Source organism: Aphelocoma coerulescens (genome assembly GCF_041296385.1).
Source record: "Aphelocoma coerulescens isolate FSJ_1873_10779 chromosome Z unlocalized genomic scaffold, UR_Acoe_1.0 ChrZ, whole genome shotgun sequence".
Classification (NCBI taxonomy): Eukaryota; Metazoa; Chordata; class Aves; order Passeriformes; family Corvidae; genus Aphelocoma; species Aphelocoma coerulescens.
In genome coordinates this window covers 22,158,679-22,185,243 of record NW_027184085.1, presented here as the reverse complement: position 1 = coordinate 22,185,243, position 26,565 = coordinate 22,158,679, and the positions used below count along the sequence as shown (strand labels likewise).

Below are 26,565 nucleotides of genomic sequence, written 5' to 3'. Positions count from 1 at the left end.
TGGAATAACTATACATCCTCTGTTACCTCTCTTGGAACCTGCAGGGGTGTTAGAAGCCCTTGAGTTCAAATCAGGGAGAGGAGTAGGCAGTTTTGATACATCAACTCATTGTTCATAGCCAAGAGCTTTGTGTGGTACATACAACTGAGAATTGAATATCCTTTGGTCATCTGTATTTTGTTAAGGGTATGTCCAGCCATGTAAGGTGTTACTGACCAGCATTTTAGCCTAGGGGAAAAGCATTACCTGGCACTGAGCAAGAGATACTCATCTGCAGGAAGCAATCAGTGATTGCAACTGTCAAGTACAAGGTCTTTTGCTGGAGTCTGAAATTCATGTGAACTTGGATAAGTCAGTCTATTAGTATGGCACACATACTAACTAATAGATTGATTTCCTTTCCAGCCAGGTATTTGCATCAGACAGGTCACTTTTCCTGTGTGGAAGGAATAGGGTTAATAGGTGTAGTAGTCACTTATCTGAAGCATTTGCAAAGCCTAGCCTATGCGGTATTGTAAGGCATAAGCCTTAGAATCATAGAATCATTTAAGATTGGAAAAGGCTTCCAAGATCAAGTCCAGCCTATGACTGAACACCACCTCATCAAGACACATATCCGGTCATTTCTTGAACACTTCCAGAGAGTGACTTTACCACTTTCCTGGCTAGCCCATTCCAGTGTCTGACCACCCTTTCAGTAAAGAAGTTCTTCCTGATGTCCAGCCTGAACCTCCTGGCACAGCTTGTGGCCATTTCCTCTTGTCCTTATGAGGGAGTTTGGTACAGACATAGCCCATAGGTGTAGAGGGCGCAAGGTTTTCTTGCTCACTAGAAATAGGCTAGAAAGAGCATAGTACTAATAGTTAATTGGTCTAACAACCATCATCTCTTCATGTTATCAGCTGAGTTCAATCCTGTATTTTAGACTTGAAGGAGGCTTACTAATGCCTCTGGAGAAATCACACGTGAAAGTGAATACCAACTCCAAGGCAAGCCACACCTACAAGGACAGGTTTACTGCAAATGTCAGTAGCTGCCTGCCAACCTCCAGGTGTCTCAGATACTTGTAGATATCCTTCATATAGTTGCTGCACAGGTTTGAGTCATTACTATTTTCCTATCTGGGTCTTCAGACTCAAGCAAGGCATCAGAAAAAGCCTGACACAGTATGTCTTCTGCTGGATCTCATTCACATATTTCCACGGGGATTGGAGACAGATGCTCTGACTACCAGGAAATTCAGAAAATCAATGCAGACAGCACCTCCCTCCACAGCCCAGTGTGGGCCCAGCTGCGACCCTGCAGCACGGAGCACTGCAGGGGCTCGCGACCCCTGTGTCAGGGCACCAGAGGAAGGCATGGCCGCAGCAGCAGCCGAGCACTGGGCTGGGAAAGGGGTACATACACGGCACAAGGAGGCCGCAGACGGTACCTGTGAGGGTTCTGTCTGGGGCTCCAGGGCTGGCAGAGACACATTTTCCTTTGCGGAAAACCTCAGCAGCCTCCTAGCGACCATCCTCTCCGGGACGGGGGCGTACTTGATACTCGGCTGCCCTTGGTCCCCCTCCAACGTCAACTTCGTGGCGACTGGCCGCACTTTCGGCTCAGCCACGCAGTTGCCGATGTCCCCCAGGGCGGTACGGGGGCGTAGTCCCATCGCGGGGGTGGCCGCCGTCCCATTCTCGGGGACGGGAGGCGCGCTGCTCTTGCTCGAGGGATCGGCTGCGGAGCGGGACTGCAGGAAGGGCGAGGGAAGGGCGGTCAGCGGACGGCGCGTGTGGGTGTGAGCTGCACCGCCGCGTCCCCGGGCCGCGGGAACGGGAGAATAGGGGCAGCGCTGCGGGCAGCGACGGCGGGCTGGAGGAGCGGAGCCGGGGCAAGACCGCACGGCTCCGGAGCCGAAGAGCTGAGGAGCTTCCCGGGCGCTCCCCTTCGCACCGAAGAGGGCTGAAGGGGAGGAGAGCGAGGGAACCAATAGGTTGTCCCAGGAGAAAGCAAAACAGGGACACACCCACCACCCTCCCCGCCAAGCCAAAACTGGGCTGCCCCCGGGCTGTAGTCCGCACTGCCCGCCAAGCTGAATGGAGGGGAAGGGAAGGGGAGGGCAGAGCAGGACACGAAGGGCCGCGCGGCTGCCTCCTCCCGAGTCACGGTGACACCCCGCTCACCCCGCGCCGAGCCGGACCCATCGCGCACGTACCCGGGTGACCCTGCCGGGCACGAGAGAGCAGCAGGACGGGGCGCGCCGCGGCCGCCGCGGCCACGGGAGGGCCGCTCTCGGGCCCGTAACTCCCCACGGCTTCTGTAACCAGGGAAACCAAGACACAGGACATAAAACATTACTGGAAAACACTAACATTTTCCTCCTTAGGTACACACGTACTGCTCGCTCGGAGTTCCTTTCAAACCTGTTTAGTCGTTCAAAGTGTTTTGTTGCAACTCTCTGCATACAGATCAGGTGACTACATTGAAGCTCCCCATGCCCTCCCAGTATTAAGATATGAATCAACTGGCCTACACCTGTGATTTGAAAACCTGCCACATAGCACAATTCCAATAAATCTTGTGGGGAATCCTGAACCCTCTTCGGAGGATTATTGCCAGACTAAACAAATTTAAGATAGTTGCTGTAAGATAGACAATGCTAATTGCCATTGTCTTCCTGCCAGGACAGCCAGGAAGAACACTGTACATGTGTACTGGGTAACATGCAAAAACCTGCCAAGTGCAAGCTAAGATGTAGATTTGCACTGGTCTGTGAAGTATCCAGGTATGGGCTCATCTTCACTACCATGGTCACAGTGCCAGCCACCTTGGATTTGTTTTGGGTTCTGTCACTAGCAGCTGAAGTGGGAAATCACTATTTGCTCAGAGGAGAAACTGTGGCAAGCACAAAAGCTTTACAATTATGTTAAGATAATGATTTGAAAGACAGAATCACCTCCATTTTCATCATCTTCATTTCCATGTCACAATAGGGTTTGCTGAAATACTGTCAAGTCTAGTACAACCACCTCAAAACAGGAGGGGCACATGTAAACATTAACTGAAGCTTTTTGTTTGAGATTGGTTTCAAAACCAAAATATCACCCTAGTTCTAGACTGAGCTAACTGTAGCTTGTCAAGTGACGAGCCTTCTGGATGAGGCAAGGTAAGAAAACCACTGACAAATGTGTAAATGGGCAGAAAACAGAATTCAGCTTTGAGGAGGTGGCTGACTCTCCAGTACCATCCTGAGACGAGGGACTGTGATTTATGCACTTATTGTCATCACTCTACACAAATGCAATGCAACTTCTAGAAATCTTCCACAGTTTTCCAAGTCAGTCTTGTACTGCAGATAGTGTTTTAACATAGCATGGGAGGAACTCCTTCAAGAGTAACAAAACAAACCATGCAGATTTGTATAAACAGTCTGATCACAGGGTAAGCAAAATGGCTCAAGAACATCCTGGTAAATCTGCTCTGATTATGTAATTCCTTTATGACTCTGTCCTGTCCTTCAATTTCACTAACATCAAGTCTATTCTTATTATAATGGTATTCAAGAACCACTGAATACCAGAAACACGAAAACAGTATGACAAAATAATACTGCTGTGATACATGGGGTGATGAAAGATGTATTCCTCCGTGTTAACCACTGAATTAATTTCTTGAATTTCAAGGAAAATATTGACGTGCTACAGACAAGGAGAAAAGGGGGTACAAGAAGCCTGTAAACAGATGTAAACTACCTCTGAAGATGTATGTTACTCCCCCATTGACAGGTTTTCACTAAATACACAGATTTGTTTTCTTTACAGTATTAAGTCCTCATCCAAAATTCTTTCTTAAAGATACTCTCTTTCACTTTCCAGTGAAGAACTCTCAATTTACTGTTCATTTCAGCAACTTGTCAAGTCTAAGACTACTGTTGCAGTTTAGCATTCTAAACCTGAACTTCCTCCCTGGGTAATACAGGAGGTACACATGCAGCTACTACAGTTGACTACAGTACACATGCAGCTACCATGGTATTACTAAAAAAATCAAGTAAAGTACAGGATAAGGTATCTTGAAGAGATGAAGTTTGGTTGAGTGCTAGGATGCTCACTGATTTATTACTTCTAGCCTTCAAACTTAGCATTTGCAGTTATTCATACAAAAAGTACAAAAGATTTATTTTACACAGTGGTTTGATTAATGATTCTGAGTCTTCCCAGGAAAGAGAAAAGTGTCTTCATTTTTTCCCCCTTCCTTATTTCTCACTGTTAAATCTGTTGATTTCTCTTCTTAAAAAAAAAAAGTTCAATACAAATGCAAAATGGTAATGTATATTTGCTCTGGTGCATTAAGTGTAGAAATCAGATTTGTATGCTGAGACATAATGTAAAAACTGTATATTTATGCAAAACACAGGATTTCATGGTTTTTACTCCCCATAATAAACTTTTTTTTCATTCCAAGAGTCTTCAAGCTATCCTTTAAAGGAAAAATATTTCCCAGTTGATTATGTTTGCATTCCAATATAAACTACTTCTATTTCCTACTGCTAACAAGAAATTACAAAACCGATGTTCCACACTTAAGAGAAAGTATGGAATATATCTGTGCTCATCTACAATTTGCAAGACTTCTGTTTAATAAACACCAAGTATAGTATATAGGATTTTGATTATTTTCACATATACAGCAAGTACTCAAGTCCTTCTTATTTCCTTTATAAAAGCATCTCAATCCAATTAACAAAGATAGTACACTTAAAAAAATTCAAATATATAGTACATTTGTTTCTGTACATGTATGTGCAAGATTTCCTGGCAAAAGTACAATAGGGAATCCAACAGCTTGACCATTTACATCTCCTTTGGCAAATATAACTTTGTATCACATGATGTAAGTACCATCTTTGTAGTATTTCATGGATTCTAGTTGCTGAGTCATTGCGAGGACATCCTGAAATCCTGTACTGAGTCCGGACATATGTTGAAAATAAGCTTCCTTCTCCACTTGGACAGTTAAGTTGTTTACACCAGCATCTTTCAGAATTGCTGTGACCTGAACAGAATGGTACAGTTAACATCAGCATTGTACTTCATAGGTATCTCACAGTAACTTGCAGTATTCTGGCTCTGAAATGCTGTAACCCCCTCCCCCCCCCACATACCACTGTGAAGAATTCAACTCTGTGGAAAGCAGAGTACCTTAAGAGGGTATGGCTTTGCAACTTCTGCACACTAGGTGATTCTCAGTGTCTTGCATAAGGAAACATGTATCTTTTTAAGGAAAAGAGAAACCCGCGGCAGACAGGCAGTGGATATCCAGTTATAAATGCGTGATTAGCATCCAGATATCCCTACTGTTTATTCCCTGTTTTTCCGGCCTGTTTTTCCACCTCCCCTTTTTTTTCCTCAGAGCAGATATAGTGCAACTTTTACCAGTGAGTGTTTTGGCAGATGTTCTAGAAAACAACAACTCTTTACACAGCTAATTTCAAGCTAGCAGGCAAGGGGCAGTACAGCGTTAGAGATCAGCTCTGAGACAGTAATGGAGAACTACAAAAAAGAAATCATACGTGTCAGCTTGAAACGTCAGTCTATGACTGAAAGGGAGATGTTGAGTAGGAAATTAAGAGTCTAAAAAGCTTGCACTTTACCTGCTGTACAATTCTCTGTTCCATCACATCCGATACTACTTGCACATGTACCGTGCCTGCCACAACAGTTGCAGAGTGACACCAAAAGTGAGGATCTCTGTAGGATATGACTCCCTCTATTTTTTGAATCTGTGAAGAAATTTCATTAGCAACAATTAAGTAATTTTAAACTTGTATATGTACATGGCTATTGGTGGATAATATTTTACAAGGAAACACAACTGTGTAGCACAGCAGCTTTCCAACTAAGCTATATTCAGAAATGTATTGAAAGGTCGGTCATCTTGCTACTACTGTAAAATTCTAGAAGGTAAAAGTCAAACTAAATGAAAACCCCAGAAGATCAATGCTAAACAGGATGAGGAAAAAAATCCCGATTTAATAAATAGATCATAGGAACATATATGGATAGACTAATCAGAATGCTGGTTTGGCATCTACCAGGGCACTTGTTACCTCACTGTTTAGCAGCTATATTTAGTTATCATAGCTGAACTTAATTCAGAGACATAACTTCTTTTCCATGATTTATGACTTTTTCAAATTGATCTTTGTTCTGGGTTGGCTGTGATGGTTTTTCAGAGCATCTGGTAAGGTGCTGTGTTTTGGATTTCTGCCTAAAACCTTTTTGATAACACACCAATGTTTGTTATCACACCAGCTATTGCTGGACTGTTCTGGCTTTCTCTTTTCTATCAGACAGTTTCAAGGCTTTGTATTTTTCCCACTTTGCCCTTGCCCTAGTGGGTAGGCTGGGGATGGACAAGAAGTAGGCAGGTGACACAGCCAGGGCAGCTGACCCAAGTTGTCCACAGGAACACTGCTTGCCGTATAACAACTTGCTCAGCAGTAAAAGCTGGGGTAGAGAATGAAGTGGGGATTTTGGCTTCCAAGGTGGCTGTTGTTTGGAGACCGTCTGGGTATCGGTCTGCTTGAGGGAGATGGTACACCACTTTCTTTTTCCTTTTTTCCACTGCTCTTCCTTCACCTGTTAAATTGTTCCTGAGTTTTCTTGCTTATGCTCCCCTGACCCACTAGCAGTGGTGGTGGTGGGAAAGGAGGGGAGTGAGCAAGTGGCTGTATGGATATCTGGCTGCTGGCTGAGGTCAACCTACAGCAAGCACATTGTTTTATTGTGATGTAATTTTTAAAATGCTTTTCCTTTTATTTTTTAATGAACTGGCCTTTGATTGTTCTCAAAAAGTACTTTCTTCTTCTCCAGTCTCTCAGAATTACTGTCTTCCTTCATGGAAAAGTGAAACCACACTCTGCACCTTACTTTCCTTTTGCTACATAAAAAATCTCTCCCAGACAATTTCCATTCTTTTTTTTCTCATGCAGACAAGAACATACTTCCTCCTCTACTAACTGACAGGACACCATAAGCATACTCTTCCTTGAAGCCTCTAGTTGATAGCATCCTCAAAGAACTTTTAACTCATTCTTTTACAGAGAGGAGTTCTCCACACTGAGGTCCGCACTACGATTCTGGGCAGGAACTTAAAATGAAGCAATAGCAAAGACTAGGTACAGCCTCACAGCTGATGCCATACTGCACCAGACAGGAAGAGAACAGACTAGAAACAGCAAGTAGTTAGAAAAAAACAGCTCTTTTTTTGCCATCCTACCAACTGTGAACCAGTATACTCTTCATGATACGGACAAATCTGAAACCTTGACATTACAAGCTCATTATATAATCCTGTAGCCTGAATGTTCATAAGTTTAAAAAGGCTGCAGGTTTGGGGAAGTGCCATATTACTTTCTTAGTACTATAGTGTGGTACATTTACCACACTGTTACCATACTTGCCTGAAATCATGGGCTACTCATAAAAGCAAAAAACAATGGAAGTCTTTTTAGCTGCAAACCCACTTTTATCGTTAGAACTAGTCATTTTGTCACTTCTCTGCAAAATAGATTTAAAACAACCTGAGACATTAAGTTGTCTAAGGCAACAGAAGCTGTCTGACCGAACGGCTTGAGTTTAATAATCATTAAAAACAGTTACAGCTTTGTATGTTTGATACGAAAACATTCATAATTTTACCTTTTCCAAAGCAGCATGCAGATCTTTCTCCTGCTCTGGAGGTATCCTCAACAAAAGCACTTGACAGGCATCTTTCAATAGTGGGATAACACTAAGAAAAATCAATGTAGCAATAAAGAGAGAGCAGAGTGGATCAGCTATGAGCCATCCAAATTGCTGAATAAATATCGTGGATACAATAACACCAACACTGCCAAGAGTGTCTGCTAACACATGCAGAAACACACCTAAAACCAAAACAAACAAAGTAATTAACAGTTCTGTCTAAAATGTACATATATGTTCAACAGCAGAAACTTAGTAAGGCTTACTAAATATCCTCAAACAGAGATGACTCTCTGCCTAACCTAGGACAAAATACACTAAATATTTCGCTTTTCTAATGTTTAATTAAAAATTAATGTAAAAACAATTTTTACTCTATAGGGCAATGATCTAGGTAGGCATCCACAGACTAAAGTATATGAGAATAGTCTGTAAATTGTTAGTGGGATTTGTACAATATAGCATAATCATTTAACACTGTACATAAGGACTCATTGATCCTTAATGGAGAGTTAAAAGATCAGTGTACATGCATTGACTTGCTAATGTGGACACACATGAATGTACTGGTTGTTTTTTGTATGCCAATTCTACTCCAATTTTACAAGACATTGTCTTTGTGCTACTGCTACGAATGTTATACTTTCTACTGCTTTAATTGTGGGTTCATTCTCAATGTACACTCAGTGGGCATAGAAAAATACTCTTCAACCATTGGTAAGATTAGTGCTAGTTAAGTGTCAGGATTTTAAAGAATATTGAAACATGAGTATAGGCAGACTTTACAAAAATGACAGACATAATGAATATGAATAATCAGGATAACCAACTGAGTTAAGACATGAAATAACCTATGAAGCATGAGACTATTTACCATATTCTGACAAGCTTACACAGAAAACACCATTCCTTTATAGGTTTTTTTTTATAAGCCAGACAGTTGGTAAATAACTACTTTCTAAATACTAGAGAAAAAATCCTATGATGAAGTTTTATATAAAGTGCCCTTCTCAGTTAGCTTACGATTTTAGATTTGGAAGTTTTTCTTCCAAAAAGAAAACCTTATCTTCTGAATCACAAATAAAAGCATATTCTATTGCTGGTCTGTATTTTTTCTCCTGCTTCTTATCCCCTTCCCTGGTTTTTACAACCAGCTGTCACATGACACCTAGAAGCATGGTAGCTTCTTTATAATAATAGAGACCTTGTACCTTCATTTCCAGTTTGAACTTAGAAATGAGGACTTTAAGCTTTTTGAGTATGGTTTACAGTGATCTTTATTAATGTTAGTGAGGACTGTAGATTACTGCTTTTTATTGTTCCTTATGTACTAAACGCATATGCATAGAACCATTTAAAGTTTCTTCAAGTTAAATTCATAAATGGTTTGAGCAATTCCTGTATAGCACATTTAATGGCTGTCAGATCACTCCTTGAGAGCACTTTTTAGATTGATGCATAATACTGCATAGGTCTGATTCTGAAAATCTTCAGTCTCCTAGAAATCATGTACGTCACTTATGATTCAACAATCTGTACTTGCCTCTCATGTTGGTGTTCATGCCTCCTCCAGAGGATCCGTGGGAATGTCCATGGCTGTGGCCATGGTCACTGTGGGAATGGCCGTGCCCGTGGCTGTGGCTGTGGCCATGGTGAGAATGGCTGTGATCATGTGCAGGACAGCCTCCTCGAGAAGCCCCGTGGGAGTGAGCGTGGCTGAAGGCACAGATACCAACAAGGTTTACAATCAGCCCTCCAACAGAAACTGGCTGTGAGAGGGAGAAAAGTCTTTAACTTCACTGCATCCTCACAGGTATTCAAACTCATTTTCTAGAACAAATTTATTTTTCTAGAACCAGAAACACCGTGAGCTTAATTAAGGAAAACTGTGGAAGCCCACAACTTCTCTGGGCAACCTGTTCCAGTGCCTTACCATCCTCACAGTAAAGAATTCCTTCCTAATATCTAATTCATTCCTAATATCTAATCTATATGTACCCTGCTTCAGTTTGAAGCCATTCCCTCTTGTCCTGTTGCTAAATGCCCTGGTAAAAAGTCCCTCTCCAGCTCTCCTGAAAGCTCCCTTCAGATACTGGAAGGACTAACACCCTGGAGATAAACATAAATTAACCATTAACTGCAAAACTACACTGAAACAGAAGGACAAAACTTACAGTTAGCATGTTTGTATCTATGTCTGGAGGATCCACCAGTCTAGCCACTGATTCCATGAAGACAAAGAAAGCAATCACCATCAGAAAGAGGCCATTAATAAATCCAGAGAGAATTTCTACACGTCCATACCTGAAAGTAAATATACATACTTTTGAGAGTGAAGAATAGGTACTCTGAACAAATGTCAAAGTTATAATAAATAAAGTTGTAATTCTTTTAATACAGCATTAAGATTGCTATGATTTTTTTCCTCAATGTCACAGAATCAAGCCTGAATTTCTAAGTTTTTTTTTTTCTGATCAAGAGGTTGCCAGTTTCCAACTGTCCAAGCTCCATTAGGATAAAGCAGTATAGAAGAATTCTCTTAAATATACTGCCCATTCAGGGCTTCAAATTGCTAAACTGTTATGCAAACATATAAAGTTTAATTATATCAGCTGAATCTAGATCTTCATGCGAACACTGATTTGTAACAAAGATTTTTGTTTGACATAAACGCATAGAATGAGGTAATTTCTAAATGATATTCACATTGATAAAAATTTTACTTGTAGAGGTAAGTGAAAATTACATTTCAGACATATTTTTTGCAGAGGTAAGAAGAGAATAGCATGCACACAAATGGAACAGAAGAGACACAGTGAAAAGCCCACAGAAGAATGCATCAGTAAAATATCCCATACCAGGACATTTTGAAAATGAGCAAGAATTAAGTTTCAAATAGTCCTTAAAGAACCCAAGATACATACCCATATGAAAATATGCGAGTTGCTTTCCACCTTGTCATCAGAGCTGCAAAAAGCCCCATCACTAACGCAGAACAATCAAAAAGCATGTGAAAGCCGTCAGAAATAAGACCAAGGCTATTGGTCCATACTCCATAGAAAAGCTCCACAAAAGTGAAAGCCTAAAACAAAATAAGAGTTTTAATTTTTCAAATATTAACTTCTGTATTAATGTTTTTGTAGATAGAAGGATATTCTTTTCACAGAACCCTCAATATTTTTCAGAGCTATTGTTCAAAATATTTCTAGACCATTTTTTCTCTCCTCCAGTGAAATCCGTGACGCATTCCAAGTCTATGAAGAGACATTTTTGAACCTACTCTCCTTAAAGCCTCAAACATAAAACCCCAACTCTTTACAGAAGTAAATTTAAGTTTTCATTTTGAATTTTAAACTAACATTCTGCAGACAAAATTCTAAGCATTTTATCATTAAAAATGGAAAAGCTCTGATCTGACATATCATTAGTGTAAAAGTAATGCTGTCTATAAATCTGTTACGCCAACATTTTCTCCACCAGTAAGTTGACTGTTTAAATCTTAGGAACTGATTTTGAGAAGGATACACAAGGAAACATTTTTAATACATACATTTACCCCATACATTTTACTACTACTAATTCATCTGCCTAAAAACTTTTTTCTAATCTTTCATATTCCATAACGGAATTCCTTACAGTTAACAAGGATACTTCAAGTTTCTCCCCTTATTTTCCTGTAGATCTTTACAAATGAGGTTCTATCAAATTTGATACTGCATCATCTTTTCAAGAAGAGAGAAGCTAGAAATAAAACTAGCCTACTCCAAAATGACCCTAATCAATCCCACACCTTCTATTTTGTCGTCCCCATCCTTGAAGACCTTATCAGTTTCACCTTATCTGCTGGCAACATTGAAGTCAACCTTAAACATACTGTCATACACGTATTCAGTTACTGGTGAAACCCTTATACATAGAACCAGTGTGACACTGTGACAACAAAACAGTGACCACTAATTAAATTACTCTATCAAGGGTTGATTATGGGAATCTTTTAAAGAATGACTCTTCTTATTGTATTATATGTGCACTATTGTGATTGGGTTTGAAGAAAAAAGCCATGCACTTACCAGATTTAGGCACAAGAAATAGAAGATCTGCCTAGAATCATACTCCTCAAGGATTTGTTTCAGTGACTCCTTAATAAACCGGGGCAATGACTGAGAGCTCTGCTGTAACGCATCACCCATGAAGTTATAGAGAGGAGTGCCTTCAGGGGAATAGCCAATAAGGGTACCCTTCTGCCCTTTCCTGGAGGGGGAGGACAGGATATTGGCAGCTGCAAGGAAAGTATTGAAGTTTTTGTTGCTGTTTCTAAGCTTCACAGCTATTTTATAACGTGTTTAATCAACAATCAGTTTACATGAAATTCGCAGGCAGCAAGGTGATTGTCAACTTCATCTTGAGATTTATCATTATATTTCATTGCTATGTAAAATTAGATCATCACTTCCACTAAAGATCTATCACATTCTTTTTTTTTTTCTTCGCGACAGACAGTAAAAGAGTGAAAAGCTACAGGCTGCCTTATTCAAAAGAGTCCATAAAAGCTCATCCAAAAGAATTCCGCACACCTCAATTTTCTAACTGGCCTTCCAGTTACACAAGACCACAGATTTAACCCCAGTTTAGAATACGTACATAAAAAGAAGAAGACAGCACTCACTACCACCCCTCCAGAAAGAACATGCTCTGTGCTTTCATGGTGAGGTGGCTTGTTCATAGCTCGTAGCTGGTCTGTTATTGGATGTGTCCAAAAGTTGCCAAAAAGCAGTGCACTAATGAAAATAAGAAAGGATCCGTATCGAGCACACGTGGAAGCTTCCATCTTCACAGAGCATATGGACTCCACGTAGAAATCCAGGATCACAACAAAGAAGATGACTGTTATGAAAGGCATGATGAGAGAAGACCAAGACTCTACTTTACTCTGCAACAAAAAATAAATTTCAAACAGGACTGCTCACCAGAACAGTGATTGTATTTATAGCATTAAAGCTCGTTCATTTGAATTACAAGTGTTTTCACTAATCCATAAAACATAAGTACTTTTATACTTTATCATATAAACACATCATTCCAGATATAGAAAGAGACATACACCTAGAGTGTACTAAAGTACTTTATTTTAAATACTTTCATATTCTTAAAAGGAATACCATATGCAATGCCATGGTTGCAATGGCCCACTCTCCCTATGCACGCAGGCAGAAAGAGCATTTTTTAAAATGACAATAAATAATCTACTTCTTAGGGATAAAAGAGTGCTGTATTTATATAGTCATTAATCCTTGTGAAATGTTAGTAGATGAACTCAAGATATAATTTCTGAGCTAGAAGGATGAAATACAGTTATCACACAAAAGAGGAAATTAAAGTATCACACAGATAGTATCACACAAAAACAAATATAGAAGAAAAGCGTAATGGAAAAATTCAAACAAAGCTTACTAAAAAATAAAGACAGCAACTTTGGCAATTTTAAAGGTATCTTAAAGGAAATATTTAAATTGCACTTCAAAAGCATTTAAAAATAAAATTTATCTTTGTATTTATTATCTTACCTCTGTTGTCAGAGAGAGAACAATAACCCACGGGCACAAAAGAAGGACAGAAACAAGATGAGACAAAGCTTGAAGACGCTTGGCTCCACCTACATCTACAGATAGTTTTCGGGATGCCATGTGAAAACCAACCTTGCAGCACAATGCGAGTACCAGAAGCAGTACTCCACCCTGGAGACATAAAGGGATTCCATTAGCATTTCTTAAGTACCAAAAACCTCACTCCAAACACAGTGACACATGGAGAGAAGATTAATGTCCTTTTCTTAACCTGACAACAAAAGCCAAAACTAGGATAGCTTAGCACTATTCCTAACAGCCTAATATGAGCTGAATTTTAAAACTCTCAATAGTGTTCTTTGGCATACACCAGCAGCAAAATGGTAGCAAACACCACCTGAGGAAGAAAAATCACCCAAAGCTTGTTTTCCCATCTTCCATTATTAAAAGTGTGTTGAAAGCATACATAAACCCCCAAAGCTTCACATATCTTGTCCTCTAGACTTTTCATAACTTTTTCATCTACTTACCTTTGATCATACTGTATCACATTTCTTTACAATACTCTTTCAAATTTTTCTGTAAATTAATTACAAGATACACAGCATCTCATCTCCCTTAGATCACACTTGCTTTTGTGCACCATTAACCAGTCTTTCTAAAATTTGGTTTATTTTTATAGTAATACTTTCTCAGTTGCTCCACATCTTTTTTCTGTTTTAGTCCTCAATGAAGCCACTTCAACAAGACTAAGCTAACACAACTCAATCAGCCAGGTAACCCCATATAGTAAGGTTATGATAGACAGCTATTCATACCACCAATTACAACTGGACTATCTTACTGAGAGGTATCAGAATCTGGGTCTTCAAATACCAGTTTAATGTAAAGGAAAAACTAGGGAAAGCTAAAGATGCAGCAACAAAACACAGGCAACAAAGATGAGTAAGAAATGGCTTGTACACAAAGCATTATAAAAATCCAGAACACTAATGACAGAATATTTCATGGTAATTTTAATGAGACTTTTTAGGTTATGCATTACAGAAAAGTCCTTATCACCTTTAGAGGTTGAATATTATATGGTTTAGCTTGCTCTTCATACTCTGATCAGTATGTAAAAATTACAGTGCTAGTTCAGTTCCAATATGGGGTGGGGATGTTCAACCTTTTGGTTTTCATTCTGGCATGGATTAGCTCTGAGATGGTGAATATTTTACCTACAAAACTTCAGACAGATATTCTAAAATACTTGTTATTTACCTTGTGATCTGCAACACCCAGGAAAGCAATGATTGTATACAGAACATGAGTGAGAGCACTGTCATGATGCCCCTCAGCTAAATAAAAAATTAAGGAAGAGTTTCATTTGATTTTCTTTTTGTTTTTTTTTTAACCAGGAACAAGAAGAATACACAAAGCTAGCAGAACACAGGAAGCAGAGGTAAGCAAACTGAGCTTTATGGTGTGTTGGCATGTGCAGGACAACCAGGGGATTGCACCCAGCCCAGCATGGGTTTGTGAAAGGAAGGTCCCGACTGACCAACCTGATCTTCTGTGACAACGTGACCTGCCTAGTGAATGAAGGGAAAGCTGTGGTTGTGTGGGCTCTAGTAAAGCCTTGGACACCATTTCCCACACAATTTTCCCAGAGAAACCAGCTGCTCCTGGCTTGGACAGGTGCACGTTCACTGTGTAAAAAAACTGTCTGGATGGCTGGGCCCAGAGTGGTGATTTGTGGAGTTACATCCAGCTGCTGTTCAGTCACCAGTGCTGTTCCCCAGGGCTCAGTACTGGGGCCAGTCCTGTTTAATACCTTTATCAGTGATCTGAGCAAGGGGATCAAGTGCATCCTCAGGCAGTTGGCAGATGACACCAAACTCGGTGGCAGTGTTGATCTTTTCTTCACAGAAAGGATTATCAAACATTGAAACAGGGTGCCTAGCGAAGTGGCTGAGTGCACATCCTTGGCAGTTCTTAAAAGGCATACAGACGTAGCACTTAGGGACACGATTTAGTGGTGCGCTTGGCAGTGCTGGGTAAACAGTCGAATTATAATTTAATTCAGTACACTCAATTTCACATTTTCTCTGCTCCAGTAGTAAGAGCCACTTGCTGTTACACGTAACAAGAAAGGATACGATGTTCTGCTATTTTAGCCATGAGGTCATCATTATCAAAAAGTAGTAAGCAGATGACAGCTATGATGAAAAATGCAGCACCTCTTGTCTGTAAAAAAACCAAACAAACAATAAACAACCAAACAAGAAAAACCCCTAAGTATTTCTACAATCTGCTACAACAGATTACTATCAAAAAATCCAGGAAATAAGTCCCCTCCTTCCCTGCTTCCTGATCAATGTAACATACTGCAGAAAGAAAACCATGAATGAAACCCCTATTATTTTTAAGAAAGTGGCCATGACAATATCATTTCACATTTTTTCTGATTTTCAGACTTACCAGATAACTCAGGACACATCACCACTGTAGCAAGCTAGAAGCTGGTATCCTACAAACTTCAAGTGTGATTACTTTCTTCTTCGTGGTGTGTTTCTGCCTGCCAGAATGCACTGCTACTTCAGCCTGATGATTCAGTTTTGTAGCATCAATGAGCTACAAACAAGATCTGTACAAACTACTGAATTTTGTCTTACGGGACCTAAATGCTAGGGAATTATGCAAAGACTATGGGAAAGGACAGAGGTAGTGATGAAATCCCAGCTCCCAGAGCTTTCACCACCCAGACTTAAACTACTGCAATTTTTGGTATTCATTATCTTAGCTACATACTGAGCTCTGTGTCTGAAAAATACTATTACAATCTTCTAAAGTCCAATAGAGCTATCACATTCTTATTTCAGAAAGTTATCTGATCATTTCATTTCATAAAGCTGAAACGTTCAGGGTTATTGCTCCCTTGTTTCTGCTGCCTTAAGATATGCAGCTTAATTACCAAATGTGGCCCACTAAGATACAGATTGACAAAGAATCTCTGAAGCTCTACATCTATCCTTTTGGTAGCTGGCTGGAGAAAATAATTTGTCTTCAGCATGATCTTCATGCTGGATGCCCTAAGCTTCTCAATTTGCCAGGGGTGAGCATAGAGTTGTCAGTGCAGATGACTGTGACTTTAATCTAAGGCTGCCTGAAAGTGCTTAGGGGATTCCAGTGCAGTTATGAGACACAGATTTCAGAACTTACAGCCTGAGATGGTACCAAAGTGAGACTTCCCTTCTCGCCTCAGGTATATAACAGCAGGTATTTTCCTCCACCTGTTAGTGTTTTTGAGTGAAAAGTGCTCAAAACTGCTAGGTATTGGGATAAGTTCATTCAATTTAGGGCTGATTGGGCACATTTAGAGAACACCTTGCAAAGTATGTACAATGGGACTGGAGACAGAGAACGCCTCAAGTACAGGTCTTCAGTTAAATGAAAGGGCCAAAGTATTCAGCACACACAGGATCATGCAGACATAAAAGTACTTAAGAGAACTTCCTGGCAGAAAGAAATGATGTATGTGAAAAGCTAAACACACTAAAGATTCTAGGCCAGGAACTGGAGACTGTATTGCTGGACTTCAATGTCTAAGGGTCAGGACCACTACATGCACGATGTTCTTTTGCCAGTTTGAACCCAAAATCCCATTACAAAGAATGGTGAAGTGCAAAAATAATTCTCAAGGTTCTTTTCTGCCCATAAACAGAAAAACTTCTCAGGTATATCCAACACCTTCACGTACTGGTTCCCTCTCAAAGCCATACTTATTAATTCAAGTAGTACATATTAAAATTCCACCACTAATTAAACTAAAAAAGCACGTATTTCTATGAACATGGATCCAAACCACAGTTTGCTTCAGGTAAAGAAGTACTTGAATTTATAGGATTCAATATGTTTTACATTTGGTAAAATAGATTTTTAAATACCTTTGCTGGTCCTCCACCTGAGCTTGTGAACAAGACACTAAGGAGTGACAGTACAACCACATCACTGTGCTCAAACAGTAACAACGTCCTATAAAAAAGGACCATTTACCATGAGTTTACCTCACAACCTTGATATACACTTTTTCAGCTAAAATTAATGACACAACAAAGATTTATCCTGTGAGTACAACAGCAGGTTTAAGCAATTAAAAAGAATAAACACAGATCAATTTCCCTTCACCAGCAATAGATCTAGCTGCAGACATTTATAAATGTTACAAAACAAGAACTTCCTAAATCAAGGAACAGATTAAAATTATTAATTTACAGATAACTTTAAATTGTATTTCCTTCTAACAACACAACAAGATACTAACTTACTCAAGATGGACTTAGTATTCCCACTACAATACCTCCTCTAAACCAGCTTCTGCTCCCAGAGAAAAAAAGACATCCTGTTCTGTTGCATGGCATTCTGTTTATTGAGGTGCTGATAACCTAGTAGCTTATACCAAAACCTCTTAATTGCTCAAAATAAAAAAGTCTAGCTGACACACTACCTCCTTCAGATAGCAAAGGCTGCCTAACAAGCTGTAATGACAGCTTTTCTGAGCAGAACATGGAAGTAATTATTGCTGTCAAGTTTACCAAGTGCTTTTGCAATCCTCTGCATAGCAATACATGCTAGGACCCATGTAAATGGTTCTGTTTGGGCAGGCTGCCAGCATCCAGAAAGATATGAGAGTAATAACTTAATTGCAGCATTATTACTCTCAGGTATGCCTTCTCCTGTGTAGATGATAAAACTTCACATTCATAAATGTATAATTTAAGGCTTTACTTTCCTCTCTCTAGTGAAACATGCTTTCCAATATATTAACCTTCATTTTTGTAAGTCTAGCTACTCTTTTGTAATTACTCAGTCAATAGTGCTAACACACAGCACAAATGGTTCTACCTGTACATGCACTAATGTTACCCAATTTCAACACAGAGCACACAGCCAACCAGATAAAGAAGTACCCCACAACCAGTGCAGAAATTGATTCTATTTGCCTGTCAAAGGAATAACAGCTGCTGGTACTAGCCGTCAAGCCATGGACTCCAAACAGGTAAATAAACAATTGGCATTACACGAATGGCAGGGAAATGACAAAAAATACATTCTGTGACCTTGGTGTATCACTCACATCAAGTGTTTAAGCACTATTAAGAATTTCACTGGTATCTCATAAAAGAAGCAGGGAAGAAAATTACACACTTAAATACTTACAGAAAGTATATCTACTTTTTTCCAAGCACTAAAGATTTCACAGGAAAATTAATAACGATTCAATAAATTTTAGAAATATACATTAAGTGGCTAGCAGCATGATCTGACGGACAGAAGACAAAAAGCAAAGGAGCAAGACAGGGAAGGATCACAAAAGAAAAACAGTATTTACAGTAGATATGTATTTACCTCAGTGGTCCACAAAGAGTGAGGCCAAAAAACCACAAGAGTGAAATGATACATCCAACAACAGCATGCTTAAAAATTTTGATCCACTACAAAAGAAAGGTATTGCATTATCATTTTCTCCAGAGTTTCAAAATAAACACCCTGTTACTAGCACTGTTTTAACACAATAGCTGTAGAAATTGAGGGGAAGATATGTGCTTTGTAAGTTCTATAATTACAATTGAAAGTATGATTGTCTTCTTAGCTACTTTGTCAGGCAACTAAGATTTATTTGGACATACTGTGAACCAGAATTTTTTTCTACCACAGTACTAGATTCTGTAACATTGTTTGCGTTCTCTTCAACAAAAAGCCTGAAAAATGGTTGAAAAATATAGCAAGTCCATTTACCTACTTTTTAATCTATTCTATATATTGGATAAGCATAAAAAGAACTAGATAAACCATACAAAATTGAGACTAAGACCTTATGCTTACAAATATTTATGTGTATGTTAAATTCTTTCTTCAGGAAGCAGGCTGTAATTCAGATATTCAATAAATACATTATTAACTTTAAATGCAAGTTTTAGAAGAAAAGAAATTAATTTTGGAAATATGTTAAACAAGACAAAGTACCTACAACAAATATAACATCTTCAAAATCTAGAATTTAAATTTTTTTAGCAACAGTAAAACCATGTATGGACAGATTTTTCTGAATTCAAATCAAAGATGCCATTTATTCCTGTTCACATTTTTAAAATTCTGCTATACATGTCTAGTCATGAAAGCAGCTGACACAAGGAACACTTGAGCGTTTCCTTCAGATTCTGTCTACTTAGCGTACACACTGGATCAAGTTTTTGCACACATAATTACATAAATCCAAGACGAATATGAAGCAGGTGAAGAAAATTTATTTCTTACAAATCAGCAGGTTCCAACCCGGCCCCACTCTCAACTCCTTGGGATACTGGGAACTCACAAAGGTTTGATAAGCAGTTAGATCAGGCCCTCATCACATGCAGAAAGGACTCTTCTCTTCTGAGGGACAAGACTGGAGCATTTCAACATTCTGGCAGTCCAGAAATTGCCTAACTGTCAAAGTCAGCTAAGTAGATGTAGCTTTTTGACTAAGCTTAAGACTCCTTTTGAAAATCCACTCCTCAAAGTAGATGCTTGAATGGCAATAAGGACCAGTCTTTTCACTATACTCTCAAACAAAGCTGACAAAAGCTAAGAACACTGAGTGTTTCAGCCCACAAGACACTGAGCTGGTTGCACACCTCTAGAAACTGTAACCACATCTTTTAAGTGGAGTAATCTTTGTTCCCCTTTCACTTTTGGCAAAAGCCATATTGCCAAGAATATTTACAAAGATGCAAGTCACTCTTACATATGTCAACTCACCTGACGCTTGGTTACCACTTTTCCAGAAGAAAATGGTTTTTGGAACAAAACCATAAAAAAAGCAGACCTGTCAAAAGGAGGAAGTTTGTCTATTAGTGTATTAGCAGTCAGCTTTTTATTCAAACCAGATCTAAACAACTAGGTTTCTCATATCTGGCTCAGTTTACAAAATGGCTTTCTCCACAATTTTTTCCATTAACAGGCCACACTGACCACATCCACTGATTTTATTTTCCCTGCTGTATTACCAGTGTCAGATACCAGTACTACAGTGATGACAATGAACTTCAGTTCTGGTCAACTTCAAATGCCAATTCTTGAGAAAATGGCTAACAAGAAGTCTACTTGTTATTTACAAAAATCAAAATAACTGATCTCAGAAGTTTTGAAGAGAAATAATACTGATTTTTTATTAGCAAGATAGATATACCAAAAGGCTTACTCATATATAGAATGCTGAATACACAGTCCTGTAGGAATAGAAGACACAGCACACAACTTTTTCAAGTGGGATCAAAAGTGATGGGCAAAAAAAAAAACCTATGGTGGAAAAAAAAAACTATGGTGCAAGAGAGAAGTCCAGAAATGTACATGAATATGAAATAAAAGGAAAAAACAGGAGTTCCAACTGTTCCAACTCTGTCAAGTTCATTACATTAATGCTCCTCTACATCTCATCAGGTAAACATGAAGCAGGATTTTGTCTGCAAAGGTTGTTTCTGCGTATTTGCTATCAGCTTTCATACCTCAGCCCTCAGTCTGGAAAAACAACTACTGAATCTTGTAAGAACTACAGGAACACAAACTATAAAAAAGAAAGCTTATCCTCTACACCCTTGTTAACAAAATTTGGACGTGCCCAAGTGTCCTGGTTTCAGCTTGGACTGAGATATTTTTTTCTCAGTAGCTGCTATTCCAGTGCTATTGCTGGTGCAGTGCTGTGTTTTGGATTCAGTGTGAGAACAATGTTGATGACACAGTTTTGGCAGTTTCTTAGTACCGCTTATCCAAAATCAAGGACTTCTCAGTTTCACATGCTCTGGCAGCAAGCAGGTGCACAACAAGCTGGAAGGCAGGATGGGCTGGAGGCCTGGCCTGAACTGGCCAAAGGGATGTTCCATACCATAAATGCCATACACTCAGTATATAAACTGAGGAAGCTACCCAGAAGGGGGGCTGATTGTGATTTGGGGGTGGACTGGGTATCAGTCATTGTGTGGTTAGCAGTTGCATTGTACGTCACTTGTTTTTATCAAGTTTTCTCTCTCCCTTCCTTTTATTACTATATTTGGCTTATTAACTTATTAATAATTCATTAACTTGTTAATTTCAATTAGTAAACTCTTCTTATCTCAACCCATGAGTTTTTCTTTTTGTTTTCCTCCTGATTCTCCTCCCTAGCCCCCTGGGATGGGGGAAAGTGAGGGCACAGCTGTGTGATACTTGATTGCCAGCTGGAGCAACAGTCACACCATGACCACCAGCACTGTCAGCATTGTCAGAGTAGGCCCACCTTTGAAGCTGGAAAAACACTGAAGTTTCTCAAGCACAGAGAGGCCTTACAGAGACATTTGGAAAGACTAGAGAGCTGGACAACTGCCAACAATATGAAATCTAACAAGAACAAGTGCTGGATTCTCCATCTGTGGTAGGATAACCCTGCTTGTATGCACAAAGAAGGGGACAAAAGGCTGGAAGGCAGCCCCACAGAAAGAAATCTGGAGGTCTGGGCTGATGGCAAGTTGAATATAGGTCAACAAAAAAAAAGGGTCAGCTGTGTCTTGGGGTGCATTTGCATTCAAGCACAGCACCACCAGCTGCTCGAGGGATGTGATTGCAATGCTCTGCAATGCACTGATGTGGTCTCAGCTCAGGTCTTGTGTGCGGTTTTGGGTGCCTCCATACTAGAAACTGTTAGACTGTGTCTGGGGGAGGCAGCCAAGATGGTGTAAGGTCTCAAGGGCAACAGGAGTATCTGAGATCGCTTGGTTTGCTCAGCTTAGAGAAGGCTGAGGGGTGACCTCGTGGCACCTTCCTCAGTGGAGGGGGAGGTGCTGATCTCCGGTGACCAATGACAGGGCATGAGATGGACTAACACTGCATCAGAGTAAATCCCACTGTGCGTTATGGAAAGGTTCTTCACTAAGAGGGTGGCTGGCCTCCAGGTGGTAACTGGCTCCCCAGGAGTGTCACAGCTCCAAGCCTGTCAGAGCTCAAGATGTATCTGGACAACACTCTTGATCATATGTTTAAGTTTCAGATATTTGTTTAAGGAGCAGAGAGTTGGACTCAATGGACCTTATGGGTCCCTTCCAACTTGAGACATTCCAAGATACTGACATTGCAGTGAACAGAAATGTGAAGCAAAAACACTGCTATGAACTTCCTGGATTCACTATTATGCCTTCTTCTCTTCGAATAAACGGTAACAACATAATGCAGGGTTACAAGTTCGATGCTGACAAAGAACCAAAGCAGTGGTACGGGTGGGGGACAAGGCTCCAACGCTTGCACACTCACCCCAGCTGCACTACGAAGATAAACTGCACGAGGTGGACCACTTTCAGGAGATCATAGGATTCAAACAGCCCCACGGCTTTCAAAACCTTGGCGAAGCACAGCAGCACGATGTACCGAGTCAGCCTGCAGAAGGAGAGAGGCCGGTTGGCACCTGCCACGCCGCCGCCCGAGCCCGGCCCCGACGCCTCAGCGGAGGCCGCCGGCACCCCCGCCTCCCGGAGGACGCGGGGCGATGCCCGCTGCCCCCCCTGAAGAGGGGACGGCGGCGGGCCGCCCGCCGGAGCCAGCAGGGCGGCCGCTCCCCCCCGCCGCCGTTACCGGGCGCTGGGCACATCCACAGGCCCCAGCGCGCCGCCGCCGGCCAGGGCCTGCCCGCCGTACGGCTGCTCCATGGCGGGACGGAGGGAGGGAGCTCCTGCAGAGAACGGCTGCGAGCGCTCAGGCGCGCAGGCGCGGCCCGCTTGCCCTGCGCCGGGAGCACCGCATCGCCCGCGGGCAGAGCGGCGAGACGGGAACAGGGAGAGCGGAACGGAAACGGGAGCAGCGGCACGAGAACCGGGAACGGGAAGTACGCGATGCAGAACGCCCGCCAGCGCGCGTGCGCGCGAGCAGTGCGCAGGCGCCGCAGCGGGGGGCGGGGCCGGGGCTGTGAGGGGCGCGGCTCCCTCCCCTCGGGGCGGGGCGCGGGGCGGCGGTAGAGGATTTACTTTATTTATTTATTTATTTTTAATGCAAATCAGTTTATTTTGTGTTATATGGCACAAAGCCCTGCGCCAGTATCAAGCATCAGGAGACTGTTTCCCTGCCGACGGCTTCAAATGTCCAGTTGAAACTAATGGGAAAACTGAGAAAGAAAATTGGAAATGTCCGTATTGTGAGCTAGCTGCTTTCTTCCAGCCGTGTATGAAGCTCTCTGGTTTTGGTTCGCAACACATGATTTTGGTACGCAGTTCAGCACTGAGGCAGGAAAAAGAAATCAAGAATGTACTGATGTATTGAATTAGCTCACCAATGATCAGCTGCATATTGGATTTCTTTGAAACAGACTTGGGTAGAGTTTAACTAGGAAGAGATAGAGAGATGGGAGCACAGAGGGGCATGACTGCTGGCAAATGAAATTTCCAGAATTTCAACAGTCAAAAATCAAAGATTTTAAAAAATTATTTAGAGATTTTCAAATTATTCCCAGTGAGGGTGAAGACCTCAGCATGGCAAGCATAAGCATATTACGTGAAATGCCGTCTCTGCCTTGTAAAGACCCATTCAAAGTTTAATCCACAGGCCTTGTCTCCTGTCAAAAATCCCCTCAGTTAAGCACTCGGAGTCCCTGAAGCCCATGGATCAACCACAGGATGTCGATAATGTTTTTAAGTAGGGGAGGGGTGAAAAAAAGTTCAATTACGTGCCGTGTACGCTGTGTCCGGGAGATGGAGGTGTTGGCAAACAGCACAAGTGAGCGGAGCGCAAACGAGAGGCGCAAGTGGGTGGATGGCCCGGGAGCCGGGCAGGGCGACCAAGTGATATGGAAGAAGGCAGAGAGTGAGAATCAGCGCACTGGGTCAGAAACACGCAGAGAAAGGAAGAGAAAAAGGCTAGTAAGGCACAGGGGAGAACTTTCTGCGACCAAAACAGGGGGAAACACCAAAAGCAAATGTGTGAGTTGAATGACAGCATTGCAAAGACCAGGGGATGCAGACATGCATCCTCAATGCTTTCTGAGGGTTGGTATATGCGGCATGCTGGGGCAGCCTGCTGCCCATCACTGGCTCTCCAGTGACTTGTGCAGTGACTGCTCACACAAGCTGAGTGGTGTTACAGTCACTGGCCTCCCAGTTCACTTAGCTGGTCCCCAGTGAGTGCCTCCCCAACATGTCTCAAGCACCTGTGCCAGGTGGCATCCTCTTGGCTGCTGGGTGTCCCAGGCTGGAGTGGTGGCAAGACACCCCTGCCTAGGCTCTGCACTCCAGCAGGACCCCTGGCTCAAAGGAACCTCCTGGGAGGACCTGTGTCCTGCCACATCAGCAGTCCTGTCTCACCTGTATATACATAAATATACCTAGGACATGAACTTAGACCTGTGCGTAATCTTGACATACTGGAAATCCACTCCTGGCTTGTCAGCCTGGTGCAGCTGTATTTGGTTTGGCCAAGAGGTGTCTTGGTGTCAGCATGTGAACTTTATTACGTGTGAAAGCATGTAACAACTCTGTGAGTTTTGAAAATACACATTACTAGGCCCTGCCAGGGTCTATCAGATGTGCATGTTCATATGTTCCAGTGGAGCACCACTGCACACACAGATGGCTTCTATCCTGCTGCAAAGATGGGGGGCAGGTACCTAAAAACCAAAATTGCAGAATCAAAAACCACATGGTGAAATTGGTTAGGGTTGTCCAAGGGAATGGTGAAAATAAATGACTTCTAATGAGAGCAAAGTTGGTGTCTACAGGAATAGATGAAGGAGAGAGAAGTTAAAATCCCAGAATGAATAGACCTAAACCCAGAGACTTCATGATTGAAAAAGAAACCATATGCAGGGTATGGAGTTCTTGGATAGGATTTGAGCTGACTCTTATTTAATCCCTGCAAAACATGCAGGAAAGGTAAAAAAAGCAAGACATAAAATAATGTATAAACATCTATTGTTTCATTTAATTCTAGATGTGTATTAGCTATGGTTTCTGTTTGCTTGAATGTTGCATACTCCTGAAGACTTAAATTGTGAAATCAGAGTATCTAAAAGATCAGAAATCTGGGGGAAAGGGTAGTTGAAGTGTTAGCGGTGGTCCTAAGATGTCTTTGTTACCCCTCAATGAAAATGTGATGTGGTGAGAAGTACAACATAGGCGTAACAAATGTCCCTGTGAAATGATAAAGCTGATTGTTACTGCAACCTGGTGAAACCAGGGGAAACTCAGAAGGAAGAAGCTCAGAAAAATTTGGTAGGATAAATTTTTGCATTTTCTCCACTGAAAGAGATCTTGTGGCAGTTGAAGCAAAAAAAGGACCACCTTCTAAGTGATGTAGTTCTTACTGTTATTTCAGGATTACAGTTAACTATGGTAGATTAAGGGGAAAAAAAAATTCCCCTTCCTGTGAAAGCAAAAGTACTCAAACTTGTGCTGATTGAAGAGCTGCAGTCATTTCAAGTTTGAACTTCTGGTCTGTCAAGACACATCAATCATTTTCCCTCTGCATTGAAAGAAACAATGTCTTCATTTGCTACCAAATGCAGGGGCAGTTATCTGTAGCTGGCTCTGGACTTAAGTGTGTGGGGAGGCACACTCAGGATAGTGGCTAATGTCCTGGTGAGGGAGCTCTGGTAGAGCTGTGCTGCCAATGGGCATTTTTTCAAGTTGTGCTTTTATGAAGAGTTTTGTTTGGAAAATATCTTAATAGCTTTGTGTTTATTGAGTAATGGTGACACAGATATCTGTTCCAGGAAACGCTCACTGGGATTAACTAAGTAATTGGAATGGCAGAAAATGTCTTTTCTCTTTGACTCGGCATGGGAGGACAGTGACTTTGCTAAGACTTGGCCTCTGCACTTATTCCTTTTGATTCTAATGCAAGCTGTGGTCTTTCATTTTTCAGCTAGCAGAGAACAACTAAATAGAGAGCAGCTTTATTGGGAAGTGCACAGATATCCATTGTTCCTGTCATCATACTAAACTGACACACATCAATTTGCAGAAAGTTTCAGACAGTTGGTGTCTGAGGAAGCGAGGAAAGGAGGGCAACTGTCTCTGAAATAACATTGTGACTTGGATTGCTGTGAATCTCCATCTCTTCTTGTGCTGCTGCTGTTTTATGTAAATATCACTATGCGAACTAGTGAAATTAAAGTGATAGAGGAGTAAGTAAAAAAATTCTCTGGTATAACAATTCAGAGAAAATGTTGTCACAAGAAAGCCTAATTGTGACTTAAAAGTAATGTTTTTACTGTTATAAAGCTCCAATATTAA

At 41.1% G+C, this 26,565-nt stretch overlaps 1 protein-coding gene across 2 annotated transcripts; it reads right to left on the bottom strand.

Annotated features, from left to right (window-relative positions):
• Positions 1–3,175: 3,175 nt before the first annotated feature.
• SLC30A5 (solute carrier family 30 member 5) lies at positions 3,176–23,190 on the bottom strand. Of its 2 annotated transcripts, XM_069001199.1 has the most exons (16): positions 22,919–23,190; positions 22,601–22,723; positions 20,081–20,147; positions 18,689–18,774; positions 17,227–17,314; positions 15,439–15,526; positions 14,561–14,637; positions 13,298–13,468; positions 12,375–12,663; positions 11,804–12,012; positions 10,658–10,815; positions 9,908–10,037; positions 9,277–9,502; positions 7,689–7,915; positions 5,639–5,767; positions 3,176–5,040 (listed from the first exon to the last, which is right to left on the bottom strand). In XM_069001199.1, the coding sequence occupies exons 1-16, from the start codon at positions 22,990–22,992 to the stop codon at positions 4,870–4,872; spliced, it is 2,313 nt and encodes a 770-aa protein (XP_068857300.1). In that variant the 5' UTR covers positions 22,993–23,190; the 3' UTR covers positions 3,176–4,869. The 2 variants fall into 2 exon arrangements, with proteins under 2 accessions (XP_068857300.1, XP_068857302.1); XM_069001201.1 differs by lacking the exons at positions 17,227–17,314; positions 22,601–22,723; positions 22,919–23,190.
• Between the last annotated feature and the right edge of the window lie 3,375 nt (positions 23,191–26,565).